The sequence below is a fragment of the Phaenicophaeus curvirostris genome, chromosome 1 (assembly GCF_032191515.1).
Source record: "Phaenicophaeus curvirostris isolate KB17595 chromosome 1, BPBGC_Pcur_1.0, whole genome shotgun sequence".
NCBI classification, from domain to species: Eukaryota; Metazoa; Chordata; class Aves; order Cuculiformes; family Cuculidae; genus Phaenicophaeus; species Phaenicophaeus curvirostris.
The window spans coordinates 50828490-50848270 of NC_091392.1; the positions used below are offsets into that span (position 1 = coordinate 50828490).

The 19781-nt window shown below is 38.3% G+C and overlaps 1 protein-coding gene across 11 annotated transcripts in view; it reads left to right on the forward strand.

Moving 5' to 3' along the window:
• The window catches only part of NAV3 (neuron navigator 3), a 563826-nt gene that overhangs the window by 521879 nt on the left and 22166 nt on the right, over nucleotides 1-19781 (forward strand). For all 11 annotated transcript variants that reach the window (XM_069858034.1, XM_069858023.1, XM_069858043.1 and 8 more), the window contains 5 exons: nucleotides 1435-1512; nucleotides 9799-9882; nucleotides 11460-11571; nucleotides 12842-12963; nucleotides 14754-14926. In XM_069858034.1, the coding sequence (XP_069714135.1) occupies nucleotides 1435-1512; nucleotides 9799-9882; nucleotides 11460-11571; nucleotides 12842-12963; nucleotides 14754-14926 (569 nt within the window). The remainder of the gene's footprint in view (nucleotides 1-1434; nucleotides 1513-9798; nucleotides 9883-11459; nucleotides 11572-12841; nucleotides 12964-14753; nucleotides 14927-19781) is intronic.

Here is a 19781-nt window from a genome sequence, read left to right on the forward strand (position 1 = left end):
GCCCTTTATAAAGGGCCGTATATAGAAGTGAAACAACATTTCTTCCTTATGTATTTCTACGTGATGTTTTCTTAGTATCTAGGCCTGCTCAGTGATGCTCTTGCAGGAGATGTTGAACATTACTTTGTGAGAACTGTCTTTGTATAGTTACAGGAATATGATGAAAGCATATCTTAAGAATGAAGGTCAAATAATTGCTATTGAAAACCAAAGAGAAAACTTGGAAAAAGAATAGTGACAGTGCAGGGTGGAAAACAACTCAATAGTTTGTCTCATTTGCTCCAAGCTATTGTAAATTACCTGGCTATTTTTGTATCATAGATGTGCAGGAACTTGTTCATTCTTAAATCTTGTGTAATATTCCCTGTTGGTTTTCATGAGAGTCATAAAATTAAAGTACTGCAACAGTCTTTACTAGTGAATGTTATGTGATCCCTTTCCTAGACTAGTTTTAGACTTTTTACTTCTCCAGTCTGTCCTAATTTCTTTTATGTCTGAATATGAAAGGGGTTTCAAAGTGAAACTCCATGCTGTGCTTAAGTTCAGGACAGTACTTGGAGCCCCCATGACATCTCAGATAAGGTTAAATGAGCTTAAAATAATGTATTAGCTTCATGCTAGATATCAATCCTAGCTGAAATATGAACAGATATTTTTCTTAAGAATTCTATTTTTCACAAAAGGATACAGGAGCCTTAAGTTAAGTTTATTTTCATCTCAACAAGCACACTCAAAGCTACCTTTTTTTTTTACATTGGCAAGCAAGTTTTTGAAAGACGTATAAGGATTAAAGTGGCTACGTGTTTGACTTGCAGGGACTGTAGAAAGTACTGTGCTATAGAAAAAAATATATATTACTGCACTTCATCTAATTTTAGATATATCCATGAAGCAAAAATCTGTGTCTGAAGCAGTCCTCAAAGCCTTCTTCATGCCAGGCAGTGAGGGAGTACCGTTTGGCACTTCATCTGAGTCTAATGTAGACATTTAACATATGTTGGTTGCATCACTCCTGCAGTCAAGCAAATCGAACTTCACTCAAATTCTGTTGTGCTTCATAATTTCAGGCCTCATCCAAGGTTGCTGTCATTGATTGCAATAAGGATATGTTTGTGACTTAAGGGATTTGGTAAAAAAAACCATGACATTTACATGTGCAAACAGAAGACTGTACCTCTAAAGTAATTAAGCATTTGCCCATATGTCCTCTCTTAGCTGGGATCCTAGCTCATACACTGGTTAAGTGCAAGAAAACTGTCTGAGCAGCACTAAGTGCCAACTTTTAATAATTTGTATTTTTTAATAGTTCTGAGATTAAACTGTGAAACTAAGACATTGTAAACCTATTAGTGATCCCTTAATAAAACAAAACTAACAAAAAAAACCAACCAAAGGAAATTTTTAAATACTGACAGCAGTCTTTTTTTCTTGTAGCAAATTCAGAAACTACGGAGAGAACTGGTTGCATCACAAGAGAAAGTTGCTACCCTTACATCTCAGCTTTCAGCAAATGTAAGTATTTTTGCTTGCGATCATAAACTATCAGAGAATAAATTATCAGACTGGCTGAGAGCTCTTACTTAATTCAAGTGCCAAAACATGGTCTGGGAAACTTTTACTATTTTTTTTTTGGGAGGGGTTAAATTATTTGTTTCATTAACGTTATTGCCTCAGCTTCAGGCAGAGGAAATTTTGTAATTGAATGCAATGGAAATGGAAATGAGAGTTTGGATGTGACATCAGTCCTATCCAGTTCAGTTTCACTCTTTTCTCAGAATCAGTTAAAAAAAATAGCACAAAAGTAAAGGGCGTGAAGTGCAGATTCTCATAGAAGTCATTATAGTTTCATTTCACAAAGACAAACCCTGTAAAACACAGATAGATGTGGAGGGAAGCACACTGTACAATCGTATTGATATGTAGAACTCATATTCTGCAATAACTGTGTTGAAATATAACTAATGGCAACTGCGATATTTTACAGGCAGATCCCTCGTGTTCCTTCTAGTTGTCATACACTGGTAATATCAGTTATTGAACATGTTATCAGAAAACAGTGCCAGATAAGGAATGTGAGCTACAATCCTGTCTAGTTACTATGGTTTCAGATGAAGTAACCAGATGGTTACTGAACAATCTGTGGTATCATGATTTTTAAATGCAGTTCAGGATATAATTATAGTTACCATTCCCAAGGAAAGCTGAGATACAGCTGCAAGAGTATTATTTTGCATTTCATGAATGCAGTTTCCTGATGTCTTGGGCAACCGATAGTGTGCCTTTCTTTGAAATGTGCGTGTACTAAGTATTTAAATCTAGAAGTACCGCCATTATTTTCCAGAAATTATTTTAGTTGATGAAGTGGTACTGTGTTCATGTGTTGGAAGAATAATCTCTAGTTGCGAAAGCTGCTTATTCTCTTAGGACTGCTGCACATGACAATGTGGAATAGCTACTCTTAGTAATTTCTGCTTTGTTCAGGTGCCTGCAAAACACCTGTGGGTGTTTGTACCACTACAGCAGTAGAAATTGCCAGTCTGTCCTGAGTTATGAGAATGCACTAACGAAGCAAACAATATTGGAGTCCTGCAGTGTTTGTAAATTTGCCAGACTGGGCAATTCTTCACTCACCCATTTTGAAAGCAACAAACCAATACCAACACCAAGAGGTCAGAAGAGCTAAGCCAGCATGCCTCGGGTAGTCGTGCTTGCTAGCAAGTCCATTGCTCTCCACAGGGAACTTTTGTTTCCACCAAAAATGCAGGGCTGCAGCAGCTCTGCCTTGTGGTGGGTATCACAGGGAGGTGGGCTGTGGCTGTGTCTGCGAATCACAGACATCCCCATATCCACTCTGAGTGCCCTGTTATGTAGCAGCTGCTGGTGTTATCCAGAGGAGTCATCTTGATTCCTGCAAGCCCTTGATTTAGTGAAAGATGTCCCTGCCCATCGTTGGGGCATTGGACTAGATGGCCTTTAAAGGACTAGAAGACTAGATGACCTCCCAACCCAAACCATTCTGTGATTCTAAGCAGTGATACCATTTCAAGAAGACTAAATTATTTGCTTTTGGTGGACTTGTGCTCAGGTGCCTGGACTACAGCTGCTGTGGGACCCCCTCTGATGAGGATAACTCAGGGTCTTGGTATTATGCCTCGCTTTACTCTGCAGCAGAACAGCAGTTGGCCCTTCTCTTCTTCACTAGTTCTGAACAGAAAGTACCAGCATATTCTTTCTTGCTGTTGTTGAAAGGGAGAGTTGAAAGTTGACAATATTCAGGCTCCATCCTTTTCCAGTCACCCCAGCAATTCTGTAGCGTATAATGTAGTAACAACTACAATACAGTGAGGATGGTAGCGTATTCTTCTCTGCACCTGAGGCAATGAGACCATTATTGTGTTCATTTGGGCAAATTGTGTCCAATTTCTCCCCAGTGTTATTTGGAAGTCATTGATTAGATTTCTGGCCAGTATTCTTTTGTGTGGAGTAAGCACCATACAGACTGGTTCCCAATAACATTAACAGGCAAATTTTCAAAATCAGCTCCAAGTTACGATTTGATTTGGTCCATATTTTGAAGAAACTTAGTCCAACTAAAAATGGATAGTTACATTTTGGCTTGGTTTTCACTCAAGCTAATTCTGCTGTGTGGGTGAGGAATAAGTTGGATTTGATCTGCATAATTCATGTTGTGTTGGTTCAGCATCTGATGCCATGTACCAGCCTCTCAACTTCTGAACACCCAGTAAGAATGGCCATAGCTTTTCTCCTGATCTAACTGGAGGTGTATAATGCTTTCAAAAGGACAGTTGAAAATATATACATGTGCATCTAGTTTTGCCTTTCCATAAGTACCACATTTGTAAATCCATGTGCTTGTCTGCTTATATATATGTGCAGGCATGCCATATGTTATAGGTTAATTTAATCAAATTCTTTTGACTGTGTCACACACCTTCTAATCCATCTCCATGGAGACAGTCCTTAAACTCTAAACCTATAAGTGACCCTAAAGCTGATCCTTTTAGCACATGGGGTTTTAAAATGCTACCAGAGAAATCTTTCCTTTTTCCAAATCCCCAACATGTGGAAATTCCCTCAAAATTAAACTTGTCAGGAGCATGAAACTTAATGGCTTCAAATTCTCCAGGCATGAACAAGGGATTTAGATGCCTACATGATGAACACAATCTTACAAAAAAAGGTAGCTATTACAAGATATTATAAGTAAATATTATTTGGGATGCTGTCATGAGATATATACTTTACAAACCAAGAACTGAGAAGTATTTCGCAATAAGCCTGGTTCTGAGTTCATTCTCTACTATTTCTGGAACTGAAGATGTAGAGCATTAAAAGGACACTTCCACATAAGTCCACAGGATCAAAAGTGAGTCCTTAAGATGTGTGAGTACTAATCCTGTCAGTCATTTGAGCACTTTCAGTAAATACATTCCATTAAGTATCATCTAGACATAAGGAATACAATCCATCTTGAAAACAATGTATGTACAACCTTCTAATTGTGATATGGCCTCTGAAATTTAGTCTAAATGCAGAATAGATGTTCAAATGCCAGTGATTATATATGTTTGATAAAACTGATAAAGAACTAACATATACTTGATTTAATTTGACAAACTTACGAAAAATTCATATAATCTCCTAATTTTCATGAGCTTATACCCTTTTAGCAATTCTTTACCTGTATATGTTCATTTATGATTTATCTCTTAATCCAAGAGATGTACTTCACCATCCCCTGGCACTGAAAGGAGGAATAATCCTAATCACAAAAGCTGGAATTTGTTCTCAGAGAAGAAAAAAAAAATGTATTTTATTCTCTGCATGAATAGTACTAGTGTGGCCCTCATTATGAAGATGCATTTGTACTGCAGTAGGCTAAACCCTGAATGAGCAATAAGTTTTATGCAGAAAAAAGTTGGGTTACTCTGTGTATTTCTCTATAGATATATCTGGTCCTGACAGGCAGGTATGAATAGTATCTTGTATGGTGTCTTTGCTGACCAGAAAATTACTCCTTTCTGATGCTTTTGCTATACATGCAATTATAATTGCCTTAGTTCTAAACTCCCCCAAATTTCACTGTCTGAAAAAGGGATGCACTTTCTTCCTCACTGTAGTCTGGAGAAGGAACCATTAATAGCCAGAAATCCTGTTGCTTTGCAGTTCATCTCAGGCTTGAGTTTATGTTTACCACCTCCCTTGGTAGAACTGAGCTAAAATATTTTATGCAAATGAAAAGAAAAGCATCTTATTAATCTAATTTCAATACTATTTGTGTCTGTATTTGCTTCACCACAAAAGGCTGTTGATGACAGTATTACATGTGTCATTAAAAGCCTATCAGGCTGAAATTCTACCTTTTTCATCAAGCTTTCACTTGATATATTGCTCTATATCAAAATCTGTCATTTGGAAGTTATAGCATTTTTCTGGCATTTTGTAGACCTCTACTAAGACTTTTCTTACTTGGTTTCATTTATTATTTAGTTTTTCTTGGCTAGACTCAAGTACTATGCTTGATTTCAGCAGTTTATTTCATTTGATTAACCCCAAAGTGTTTTGCCTGCATATGATTAAATTCAAGCAAGGCCCAGCTGTTGTTTGGATGCTTAATATACAGGTTTTTTTCTGAGAGTCTGGCTTTTTCCCTCATGCCGGTTTTGATGTTGCTGCAGGGCAAATCTCAATACTAATTAAGAAAGTGCCTGTTTTCTGTGCAGAAAGTGTCCAACCAGCAGACTTCCTACATGACTGACAAGGGCTCAAATTCCAGTGCACAGCCTGAACCCAGCCTGTTTGGAGGGACTTTGATCAGTGCTTTGTACTGTATAAAGCTGAAGGGTGCATGCTTGCAAACTGTAGTAGACTCAGGATGCCAGTAGAAAGCGGAGGGGGTTCATTGGCTAATAGTCTTGTTTGGCCAGCTCTGAACCACTATCCTACAGCCAAACAGCAAGATAATAGCAGGCGGCGAACAGAAAAGGTCACTAGATGTACTGTTGCTTCTTGCGGTCAGCCCGATCCCTTCTTGCCTCTCACACCTCCCTTCATGCAGCCGTGTCAGGTGGGAGGAAATTTATTTATTTACCTTTGTTTTATAAACCTGCACACCACGGGTCAAATTGCAAAGTGTGTCAGCAGGTAGTCTTTGGATATGCCAGTGTCATGTTCAGGATGGGCTGTAAACATAAGGACTGAGATATTTGGGATTTGGCTGACTAAGTTTGTTTACTAAGAAGGAAATGGTTAAAATCAAATCTGTCATCTTATCGCTGAAGTCATTCCCTGAGCATATCTTTAAGTACATCCAATGGGAATTTCACATGTTAATAGAAGTCAAAATTAATCCATATGTCATGGATCTTCAGTTAAGAGCTGTAGATCATATCTGTAACTAATATGTAAATCATGTTAAAGATAAATATATTTTGCTGTAGGCACACTTGCAGTAATGTCCAATTACTTAACTCTAATTCCAGGACATTTATTTCCAAATACAAATGCTTCAATTGTGAAGATGAATTTTTACGTAAGAATAAGTGCTATTTAAAGCACGTGCAATATTCACGCTGTTTTGTATGGTATTCAAATGACATATGCCATGAATGAAAATACTGAATCTAACACAGATTTCTAAGGTGTGGAGGACTGTCTATGAATTTTAAAAAATATTGCTAAATATTTTTAAAAAAATGAAAGAATGAATCCTTTTGGATACAGCCAGTAACCCTCAGAAATTGAGGATTACCAATCCCATCAAAATCAGTTAATAAATTATAAGTGTAGAAGACATTTCTAATTAGAATTTTTAATTTATAATGAGCATCTTTAAAGTCACAGTTACTTCTTTCTATTTGTTTCAATTGTTTTCTTTTCTGAATTAATTTGCATTTAACTATTTAAATGCAAAGTCTGATCTTAAATAGGGTAAGCATACATATGTTCTATGTATACTTCCACACACATATGAATATACCAATAATCTAGCCTTTTTCAAAGTAACTTTTCTTGGTTTTATATATAGGATTTCTTTTGGGACAAATCTGCATAAGATTTCAAGAAGTAGGAGTTCTCTAGACTGCTGAATAAACAAAAATTTGCTACCATGGGGAAGGGCAGCACAGTTTATTACTCTGAATGTAAAATTAATACTTTATATTTCAACAAAGAATATTCTGTTGTAATAAACATTTAAAGTCATGAACAAGGTAACTGGAAGTTTTTTCTTGAATAGCGTTTAGTCAATGGGCCTTTGAATTATGTTTCTTTATTATTAGCAAATCAAGACCTGATAGTCTTTATCTTTAGGAAGGACCCATCATCTTGATCCAATTACATTTATGATGCAAAAATTCTAGAGTGCTGTTTCCAGAAGGTAATGTGCTCTATCACAGGCTGAATTTCAGTAAGAATCCATAATTGTGACATGGCTATCTTTCTCTAAAGACTATCAGACAATAATTTAGCAAATTCAGTGACCTTTGATGACATTTTTAATGATACTTTTTAGTTCTTATTTTTTCCTGTGTATTCCTTGTGGCTTATTCATGTACAATATAAGCTGTAGATTTGGCATGGGAAAATATTTTGCATGAATATGCATAGTTAGGTACCAAAGAACTGTGGTTATCACAGTTTAATTGTGAGAAATGGACAAAAGTAATGCATAATTAGGCAAATTATTCCTCTTTTCAAGCCCTCTGTCCCCATTGTTATTCTCACAGTAAAGCAGAACCACAGGCTGTCAGCCAAGCCATAGATTTTTTTACAAGGCAGGGAACAGTAAGCTCCATTAGTTTGCTCTTAAACACATGTAATGAAGAGGCATTTGGCTGTAAGTCTGTGGTATTGCATCTACTTTGTCTCCGATTGTGTTCTGTGTCAGTGGTCATCATCTTTGGAATTAAACCACCATAAATTAGTTGGGATATTTCTAATATATAGCTAGTTATTAAAATGAGCAATAATACAAGAAATTAGTTGGTTTTATCATCTCAAAGGAATAAAGTAGTGAAAACAACTGAAGGCTGGAGTTGCCAAAGTAGCTAGAATAACTTTGTATTAATTGACAGGTTTCAGAGGTGCATTTGACAGATATTCAAAGTTCTTTTTATTTAAACTTGTAACTTCAAGAATATAGCCTGTTACAAATGTTACAATAGGAATGTACACAATTTACTACATAAATTTTAAGAAATTATGTAAATATTAAGTCCCACGTTTATCAAAGTCAGTCCTTGGGATACATATACTTTACCAAAAGGAATTATCCCTAAGAATATCCCTGCAGATGCAGAAAGCAGGTGGGTTGACGACTATACTCATAAGCAATTAAATGAATTATTTACTAATAATGTAATTTAAAAATAGTAAACTCTTAATAATTCAACAAATTTAAAATAAGGAGCTTACAAGATCCTGAAATATTTATAGCAATCAAAAATCATTTACAAAACACAGAAGCCATTTGTCAGTATAATGGCTCTGAAGTGGAGACTGTTACATGCATGACAATCTTTTTTCATTTGAGGAATTATATAGAGAGTAAGGTGGCAAGAGTGTAACAGAATCCTTTTTGGACTATGTCTTTTTCTGATTATAGCTCAGATTCAGTAGAACCACATACATTGGAACAGTTTCAACTGTGCTCATACAAGCGTGCAAATCTGTAATAGAAAAAATTACCAGACACTGTGTGTGCCTGTACTGCTTTAATAAAACATAAATTTTCTTGGTGAAGAAGCTCAGTTAATCCATTTGTGCATATAAATATGTTCTTTATGAGTTATATTTCCAAGTATATTTTAGTGCCTGTGTTTGAAAACTTTGCCTCTTACCACTTTTGAGATGGTAAAGAGGTAAATATTTCCTTCTGCTTTTACTATTTGGTGTTGTGAGAGGGGATGGAATTTTATGGAATTTCATAGAAATTAATTTTTTACTTTCCCTTCACTGTACAAGCTGACTTAACCTGTTGATTTCTTTATGTCCATTTGAACTTCTTTGCCTACTAAGCTTGATGTCACTTAGGACCAATGGAGAGTTGATGTATTGTTTGTAAAAATTTTGCTTTCATACAATACAGGGTGAATGTTAGAAAATAAAAAGAACCTTTAATTGTTTAAAAATCTTTTAATCAGTTTCAACTTTATTTCTTTTCTTGTTAAGAAATAGGACTTCCGGTTTTCAAGAATGTTTTTGTATATACATTTGCACACATGTTTATATGTTATATTTATATTTCTTGTAAGTTTTTTATTACTTTGTACACACAAAACACACATATATACTTAGCCTATTCATCTTATATTCATTATCAAGATCTTTTTAAAACTGATAGTGATATTTTTTGCTTGATTCTCAGGATTCCTCTGAAATGTTTTATTCGTGAGGTTAAAATTGACCTTTTAAGAGAAAGTATTAGAATTTCTGTTTTGAAGTGTTCAGTAACTGAAGATAATTGTTCCTGGAGTTGTATTTGGGGGCAAATTTCTTTTGACCAATATGAGTAAACCCAAAGCAAGGCATCGAATCCATAATTTATTTCCAGGCAGAGATACCTCAGCTAATTTTTTTGGGGGCTCAAGAAGCTTGAAGAATGCTGGGATCACTTGGCTGCTTCACTTGTCCAAGTTAGCTCGGTCTGAGTTTAAAACTAATAGGAAAAGGCCAGGGACTATGAGCTGGGAGGGAAAAAATATTTTTTAAAAACAAGTAGATCTTGGAAAATTGTGCCATTGTCATGACAAATATTATCTTCTGTTTCTTTCACAGGCTCATCTAGTAGCAGCTTTCGAAAAAAGCTTGGGAAATATGACCGGTCGATTGCAAAGTCTAACAATGACAGCCGAACAAAAGGTATGTTTACCAAAGCAGATGCTTTAATGTGGAAAATAATCAGCAGATTGTATTTGAGTTTTGTTTAAAAATTGCTGAAATGAGACAGGGACAGCTGTGACAATAAGACAGACTGATCTTTCTTTAATAGCCGTTGCAGTCAAGGCTTCGTAAAGCACCAGGAGAATTAAACTGTGCAGCATCAGGTTTACCCAGACAATATCATAGAACAGTTTGAAGATAAAATCTTTCTTTTCCAGATTTTAATTAAAACATATGCAATTTTAGGCTTAATCCATACTGAAAGATCCTGTATCAAAGACTGATCATAACTCACTGGAATACTTCATTCCAGCCTGCCAGCATTGTCAGAATAGTAGAATTACCAAAGGGAAGAACTTTAAGTAGAGAAAAAGGACTCCATTCAGAATGTTAATGCAGGTTGGGTATCCTATTCATGAGGAAACAATCTTGATTTTTAGTGTGCTGTTTTAACTACTGGAGAAAAAATCTGAGCTTGATAGGTAGTAAATTTTATTTGAACCTTTGTACCAAGCTCAGGATTAAGAGGCTCCTTAGCATCTTCCAGGACTGAGCTTTGCTCCTTTCTGCACTTACTCATTTTCAGTAGTATCCATTAAACAGGAAGGTCTTGTTTAACTAAAGTATGCAAGAAACTATATCTCAGTGAGTGATTAATCACCACTGGAGTCAGTGTAGTTGTCTACAGAAATAACGTTTCACAGCCTGATTGAGCAGCAACAGATGAAATAGGATGAGACTCATTGTGAAACAGCTAGAAAATATTTGTATTGCTAGCTGGTTTTCATCTTAAACAAAAAGCACAATGGAATTTTCTGAAAACCAAAACTTCTGAATGTTTTACAAAGTATGATTTCCCTCAGAAGGCTTTGTTTCCAGAAGAGGTTAAGCAGTGACGTGGAAGCAGATAATTTCCAAGCGTCTTTCCCACAAGATTTGGAACATGTTCTTTTCCTTCTTTGTTTTTCTCTATTGTTGAGGCTAAATTCCTTTAATTCTTATTATATAAATTTGGGCTGGAAAGATAGGTATAACGCAGTAGTAATAAAAGCTATCTTTGAATCAAAATTGACTGTGCATTCTAATACAGAACTTCCTCAACTCAAGTGCAGTAATTCTACTTCAACTTACAATTTCTATTAAAGGGGGATATGATAATTGAATTATTATTTAGCAAGTTAAATCTTTTGAAAAATACACAAAATCAGATTGAGATTAATCCATTAAAGAGTTTTATTGTCTTTCAAAATATTTTTCCTTAACTTAACTTTTTAACTTTTTTCTTAATATTCAATTAAGAAGCTTTTTAGATGAGTCTATTAAAAAGTGGTTTGATCTCCTTAAAAGTATCACAATCATTTTCTGTAGCATAAGTGTGAAAGAATACTTTAGTTGATTTTAATATCTTTGGAGAGAAAATATGCATTCTACTTAGTTGTTGCCCAAACAGTCCCATGAACTTCAGTTTGACCACTCTTACCTTGTCATTTTTGTTTAGTTTATACAAACATTGTTCTTGTGCCATATATTTTGGGCTCTCTTTACTCTTCCCACAGGAATCTGAGCTTATTGAGCTAAGGGAAACCATTGAAATGCTGAAAGCTCAGAATTCTGCTGCACAAGCTGCTATTCAAGGAGCCTTGAATGGTCCTGATCATACCCACAAAGGTATGTTTTTGTCACTATTAAAATAAGTGCAGAGTTCTCCCCAGAGAAAAAGCAAAGTCACTGCTTTTCTATTATTTTGGGGACTCTGCAAGACCAAGCGCATTCTGCAGTGCATGGTAGACATATTTGTGGTATTTTCAGAGCTGGAAACTTTGCATGCACTTCCTGTTTGCAACAGAGTTAGTTCCTAAAGTCTTGTCTTCTCAGAACTGGGTGGCCAGGAATTGATTCCTGGGTGTCCTTTCCTGCGGCTGTGTGTTGAAATATTCCCAAGATACTAGTGAAGCCTTATGGCTAGACATGGTTATAATTTGGAAATGCAGCATAAGATGTCACTCTGAAAATTGCTGTACTCATTGTTAATAGACAGACTGACAACAGCTCAGCTCCTTCACAAGATGCTAAATCAGTGCATGAAAGCAGGTATTTTAAATTCTGAATCAATGTCTCATTGCAGATAGGCAAACATCACATGATAAATATGTACTTCAAAAGCACCTGATGATAAGCAACACCAAAGGAATTTCTTGAAGGAAAAAAATAGCAGCGTTCATTTTTGAGAGTGTCATTGATCTTTCTTTAAAGAGGTCAATATTTAGATGTTTGCCCTGCAGTCATTTCATTGCATGATTTGAGTATAGCAAAGCTAACTTCTAGGAAGTAATAAAATAATCTAAAAAGTCATTCCCCTTGATATTAGTGGGTATTTTCTGTAAGAATATTTTCCAGTGATTAAGATATAGTTATCAGAGACTTGTAAGAAATTGAAACTCAAAGGCCTCACCAACCAATTCTGTTATTCTCTATTTCTTGGTTTTTTTTTGTTTCATTCATTTTTAATGAACTCCTGCCTGCTTATTTCAATCATGGAATGTTAGAAGGTAGCATTTGAACACCAATTAGGCCTGCTACAAGTCAAGCAGTCCCTATACTCCTCATAAAAAGAACTGCAGTACATGTGATAGTAGTAAGTCAAGTAATTCAGCTGTAACAGAAACTGCTTAGCCCGCATAGATTGCTGTGTGAGGTCATCACCTTCATGCCAATAAGACCTCAGTTTGGACAAGCTCCTAAGTGTTCACCTAAATGTATCCTTTGACCCACCTGTGGTTTCTTACAGGCTACAATAGCTTGAATCCAAGCCACTGCAAGTAACACCATTTATGTTCATTCAATCTCCCTTTGAGGAGGAAGATACTGCATAAATACAAGAATTATTATTATATTGGAACAGAGACAGATGGATTTCACAGCATTTTCTTTTCTTTAGATTTACGTATAAGGCGACAACATTCTTCAGAAAGTGTTTCCAGCATCAACAGTGCTACAAGCCATTCAAGCATTGGCAGTGGTAATGATGCTGACTCCAAGAAAAAGAAAAAGAAAAACTGGGTAAGTGCTCAGCAGGTTCAAACCTATCTTTTAGCTATTATGTTGTTTCCTAGTTCCTCAGTAGCATAATGGCCCATTTTATCTACAATATTCTTTTGGGCCAGATGGATACAAATCAATTCACATGTATCCATGCTGTGACACTATCAGCAAGCTAAAAAGTGTTGACTATCAGCAGGGAATTATTTGCATAAGGCAGGATATTTAAAAAACAAAACAAAACAAAACAAAAAAAAACCCTCCTAAAGATAGCTGTTGTGGCCAAAGTCATCTCTGGGCCACATTGAAACCCTGTTTGATTTTTCTTCAGTTGAAGTTTGATTCAAAGGCTTGAACCAAATATGCTACTCAGCCGTGAAGTTAGTTGAAATCTGTTAAGAATTCTCATGTAAAAGTAGTATGGGGTTTACAGAAATTAAGGCGCTTCCCAACTGGAATACACAAATAACACATAGTGCTAAGGGTTTACTCAAATACTTTCAGTAAATAATTGGAAAAAATGTTTTTGTTGTTTTAAAAATATTACCTGCATAAACATTTGTTTTAGAATACTGATCAGCCTTCATTCCCTTGATTTGTAATTCCACACTCTTTCATGTTTCTGCAAGGTGAACTCTAGAGGAAGTGAGGTGAATATAAACCATGGAAAATTTGGCATGCATCTATAAAGAACCCTATCTTGGCATGATTGCTATTTATTTTGGCAGTAGGCTTTTATACCTTCTAAAAACAGATTATCCTGTATGTCTCTCAGTTTGTCTCTATTCATTTTAATCTCGAAGTTTAGGCTACAGAAAAGGGGAGTGTAGCCAAAATCCATTTCTTTCTCAATAGATATTGTGAGCTGGAAAGGACTTAAATTATGTTTCTCCGATCAGTGGTCACACTCCCCACTCTCCAATTATATAATGAAAATAAAACATTTGAATACATCATTTTTTAAAGAGGAACCAGCTTGTCTTTGAATTTTATACAATTTTAATCAGAACAACTCTCTGGAAATAAAATATAAAACAGCCACATTTTTCCTCTGAAGAGCTTCTGCATTTAGACAAAGGTATCAATGAATGGGCTAGTTAAAATTCACTGCAGACAAAACTGTTGTCATCGGACTCCTGAAATAAATGGCTCTTTGGCTATTCTGTCCCTTTTTAATGCTGGATAAGAGCTTCTAGAGGGAAAAGGCAATGCTTGTACATTCGGAAATCTTACTATTCTAAAGAAAACTGCAGCAGAGTATGTATCTTTCAGCTAACATTCTTCTCAGCAGTACAACCAAGCAAGCCTTATGTTGCAGCTTAAATCTTCTTGCTTGTGATCCAAACCATAGCATTTGCATACTTTGGCCATTCAGTTTTTTAATGGGGAAAATTAACACCTAGTTAATTGGACTTGTTTGTTTTGATTTCCAGATTTAGTAACAGCAGGTTTTGCCTGTACCTAGATGCAAAGTGGTTATTTAAAGCCAGCCCTTGAAGGGAATGCCATGGGAATGGGATTCCACTGAGGCTTAATGGTTTTAAATGAGCACTCCTCTCCCATAGCTGTACCACTTGGTCCTGCACTCTTTCCATAGCATTATGTTTGCGCTGCGCTGGATTAATAAAGTCAAACCAAAGCACTGTATCATGTTTTTAGAGATACTGTGTTGCATATGTTAATACCTTGCTTCTGTATACTGACCTCAGGCAGTGGCTAGGATGGCATCTGCAAACTAACTCTTCGAAACATGAGCTGCATATAAATTGCCTTGACAAGGAAAATAATCTTGCTTTATGTTTATTTTCCAGCTAAGAAGCTCTTTCAAACAGGCCTTTGGAAAGAAAAAGTCCACTAAGCCTCCTTCCTCACATTCCGACATAGAAGAGCTGACGGACTCCTCTCTTCCTTCATCACCCAAATTGCCCCACAGCTCAGGAGAGTGTGGGACAACATCAATGAAACCATCACAGTCAGCATCTGCGTAAGTCTGTCTCTTGGCAAACCTTTCTTCCCAAATGGGATGGTCTGTTAAACAGATCTCCTCAAGTGTGGCCATTTGCAGTTCAGAAACAATTGCCAGCAGCCTTAATCTCATTCTCTGTCCATTTGCCAGGTTTCTCATGAGCTTCACTCCATTTACATACCACTTTTCCAGCAGCTCTTTCTTAGGTCATTATCTCATCCTTTGACACCCTTTACTCAAAATCAACTAGCAGTACAAAATTCTTTCCAAGTGCATATCCAAAAGCTTATGTTGTGATCTCCTTGCACCATCAAGAATTTTATCATATCCACTCAGTAAAGGCCAAGTACTACGGTTTTCTCTTTTCATGACATATTAAAAATGTCATTCTTTCTTTCAGGTAACTATGAATTATTACAAGATAAACATCCCTTCTGTTATTACTTTACTGACTTCGTAGCTACTAATCTATATCATTTGTTATCTGTTTCCACCCTTTTATCAGTTTGGATTTTTTTGTGGGATCTTACTTCTATTTTTTATCCAAGTCACCATCTTTAACGTTTCAGGACTGAGAACAAGTCATCAGTCAAAAGCTGCCCCATTTCCTCATTACTTTTTAGATGTCTAATATATTCTTCTTATGGAGTTCTCAGATCCCATTCATATTCTTCTACTTATTGGTTTTTTTCATTCTGCTAAACCTATAATGTTTTCCAGATAGGGGAAAGCAACATCTTTGAACCATCAAATGCATACTACTGATACCAGCCTTATTTTCCTTGTCCTAATTGAGAATAATCCAGCCATGACTTTTCTTCCTTAAAACACCTGGGGAATTGTAGTCTCGTGACTGATTGCTGAGCTTTAGAATGTAATTTCCCTGCATTAGATGCCTTTTATGATTAACTTTTTATAGACTGTAATCATTTTTCTATTAGGAATAGGAGTTTGACAGCAAATATTCCCACAAAAGAAACCCCTCCACAAGAAATGTTTTTCTTTTCTCACATTGCATAAAGACTACTGAGGGATAACTCATCTAGATTTCTATTGTGTTCGGGTTTGGGGTTTTTTTTCATAGGGAGCTCATACTTTTATGGTCTCAGATATATATGTATTTTGAAAGGATTTCTATATGTTTGGGACCCTTGAGTCTGATTCATTATCAACTTAAAAATCACTACTAAAAGCCTTAATAGAAAATGCCTGAACTTAAACAAAACACTTGTATTGTACAAAATTATCTACTCATGAGTCACTTATCTGCTTTCCTAACCTTATCCGGTTTCTTTTCCTCCAACCCTGCTTTTTCCCTCTGTCTCTCTGACATGCTCTCTAGATGTACTGGTGTTTTCAGAATTTATCAAGGGCAAAACCATGTATCTAGTCTTTCATCCCAAGTTCTTCCCATGGCTATTTGGTCTCTGAATCTGAGCTTCCTAAATTCTGTCCATTTCACAGCCTTCTGTTTCTTCCTCTGTAACATTTTTGAAGATTGATATTTCTGATCATTTTAGCATATTTTTGTTACTGTGACCTTTCTACACAGGATAACATAGATTCCTTCCCTTCCACGGAGAGCTCATGTCAAATGTATTTATTTAGATTAATTTCTTTGTCTTTTATACTGATAACGTTACTTTCTTTAGAAAAAATTTAAACTACTGTAATCTTCAAGACTTCTTATAATTTTCAGCAGCCTCTGTTCAAAGATCGTGACTGAGTTACTCCTGCCCAAAGCAGCCTACTGATTTAGAACTCCTGAGATTGTTACAAGAAAGAAAAAGTAATGCTCACAACCTTTGTCTGCAGTCACAGAATCACAGAATCACAGAATAACCAGGTTGGAAGAGACCCACCGGATCATCGAGTCCAACCGTTCCCATCAAACACTAAACCATATCCCTCAGCACCTCATCCACCCGTGCCTTAAACACCTCCAGGGAAGGTGATTCAACCACCTCCCTGGGCAGCCTGTTCCAGTGCCCAATGACCCTTTCTGTAAAGAATTTTTTCCTAACGTCTAGCCTAAACCTCCCCTGGCGGAGCTTGAGGCCATTCCCTCTTGTCCTGTCCCCTGTCACTTGGAAGAAGAGGCCAGCACCCTCCTCTGTACAACCTCCTTTCAGGTAGTTATAGAGAGCAATGAGGTCACCCCTCAGCCTCCTCTTCTCCAGGCTAAACAACCCCAGCTCTCTCAGCCGCTCCTCATAAGGCCTGTTCTCCAGCCCCTTCACCAGCTTTGTTGCTCTTCTCTGGACTCGCTCCAGAGCCTCAACATCCTTCTTATGGTGAGGGGCCCAGAACTGAACACAGTATTCGAGGAGCGGTCTCACCAGTGCCGAGTACAGAGGGAGAATAACCTCCCTGGACCTGCTGGTCATGCCGTTTCTGATACAAGCCAAGATGCCATTGGCCTTCTTGGCCACCTGGGCACACTGCTGGCTCATATTCAGTCGGTTGTCAACCAACACACCCAGGTCCCTCTCCTCCAGGCAGCTTTCTAGACAGACTTCTCCTAGTCTGTAGCACTGCACAGGGTTGTTGTGCCCCAAGTGCAGGACCCGGCATTTGGCCTTGTTAAACCTCATGCCATTGGACTCTGCCCAGAGGTCCAGCCTGTTCAGATCCCTTTGCAGAGCCTCCCTACCCTCCAGCAGATCGACACATCCACCCAGCTTAGTGTCGTCCGCAAACTTGCTAAGGGTGCACTCGATGCCTTCATCCAGATCATTGATGAAGACATTGAACAGGGCTGGACCCAGCACCGAGCCCTGGGGAACCCCACTTGTCACTGGCCTCCAGCTGGATTTCACACCATTTCCCACCACTCTCTGGGCCCGGCCATCCAACCAGTTTTCCACGAAGGAGAGTGTGCGCCTGTCCAGGCCAGAGGCTGACAGTTTCTCAAGCAGAATGCTGTGAGAAACTGTGTCAAAGGCTTTGCTGAAGTCCAGGAAGACCACATCCACAGCCTTTCCCTCATCCAGCAGCCGAGTCACTTTGTCATAGAAGGCGATCAGGTTAGTCTGGCAAGACCTGTCTTTTGTGAACCCGTGTTGACTGCGCCTGATCACCTGGTTCTCTTGCATGTGCTTCATGATAGCACTCAAGATCACCTGCTCCATGACTTTCCCTGGCACTGAGGTCAGACTGACAGGCCTGTAGTTTCCTGGGTCCTCCCTGCGGCCCTTCTTGTAAATGGGCACAACATCAGGCAGCCTCCAGTCCAGTGGGACTTCCCCAGTCTTCCAGGACTGTTGGAAGATGATGGAAAGGGGTTTGGCCAGCACATCCGCCAGCTCCTTCAGTACCCTAGGGTGAATCCCGTCCGGCCCCATAGACTTGTGGCTGTCCAGTCGGGCTAGCAAGGCTCTGACCACCTCCTCTTGGATCACGGGAGCCTCATTATGCTCCTCTAGCTCCTGGGTTAGTACACAGACGGAACGACCCTCCTTACAACTAAAGACTGAGGCAAAGAAGGCATTAAGTACCTCAGCCTTTTCCTCATCCCCTGTTACTGTTGTTCCTTCTGTGTCCAATAGGGACTGTATGGTCTCCCTAGTCTGCCTTTTATTATTTATATATTTGTAGAAAGATTTTTTGTTATCTTTCACTGACTTGGCCAGTCTGATTTCTAGCTGAGCCTTAGCCCTTCTGATTTTTTCCCTACACAATCTCACTTCCCTCCTGTAGTCCACCCAAGATGCCTGTCCCTTCTTCCAGAGCCCATAAACATTTCTCTTCTTCTTGATATCCCTCAAGATCTCTCTATTCAACCAAGCTGGCTTTCTCCCCTGCCGGCTTTTTTTCCGGACCACGGGCATGGCTTTCTCCTGAGCTGCTAGGACCACCCTTTTGAAGAGCTCCCAGCCTTCCTGGGCTCCCTTGCCCTTGAGTACTGTCTCCCATGAGACTTCACCAACCAACCTTCTGAAGAGATCAAAGTCTGCCCTCTGGAAATTTAATGTTACCGTCTTGCTAACCACCCTCTTCACTTCACCTAGAACAGAAAATTTTATCATCTCATGGTCGCTTAGTCCTAGGCGTCCACCTACCACCACATCCCCTACAAGGCCTTCTCTGTTCACCAACAGCAGGTCCAGGAGGGCACCCTCCCTTGTTGGTTCATTCACCAGTTGTGCGAGGAAGTTGTCTCCCACGCACTCCAGGAACCTCCTAGACTGCTTCCTTTCTGCTGTGTTGCACACCCAGCAGATATCAGGCAGATTGAAGTCTCCCACCAGAACGAGAGGCATTGATCTAGAGATTGACCGCAGCTGTTTATAGAAGAGCTCATCAGCTGCTTCTCCTTGGTTGGGTGGTCTGTAACAGACTCCCATCACAAAATCTACCTTCTGGTGGGCTCCTCTGATTTTGACCCACAGGCACTCAACCTCCTGATGGCCACAATCCATCTCAATGGAGTCCAAGTCCTCCCTTACAAAGAGGGCTACCCCGCCTCCTCTCCTACCCTTCCTGTCCCGCCTGAAAAGCTTATACCCCACCATAGCTGTACTCCAGTTATATGAGTCTTCCCACCACGTTTCCGTGATGGCAACGACATCATAGGCCCCTTGCCCTACGACAGCTTCCAGCTCTTCCATATATAATTTTACAGTTGTAGGAGCTGAGTGTTGAAGAGCTCTGGAATCTGCAAAAGAGAATTCAGTTCATACTTTCTGCTTCCATTCTGCTCATCTTTCCACTCTAGACAGCTTTTGTCCTGCTTCTTCAGAACTGTAGCCCTGCTTTCTGCCTAATTTTTATCTTATTTAAAGGTGGCTTGCCAAGATCATTTTGTCCATCCATTCTCAAGATGTACTACCAAAAAACTGTAAAGAAAATAACCAACAAACAGTTACGTTAC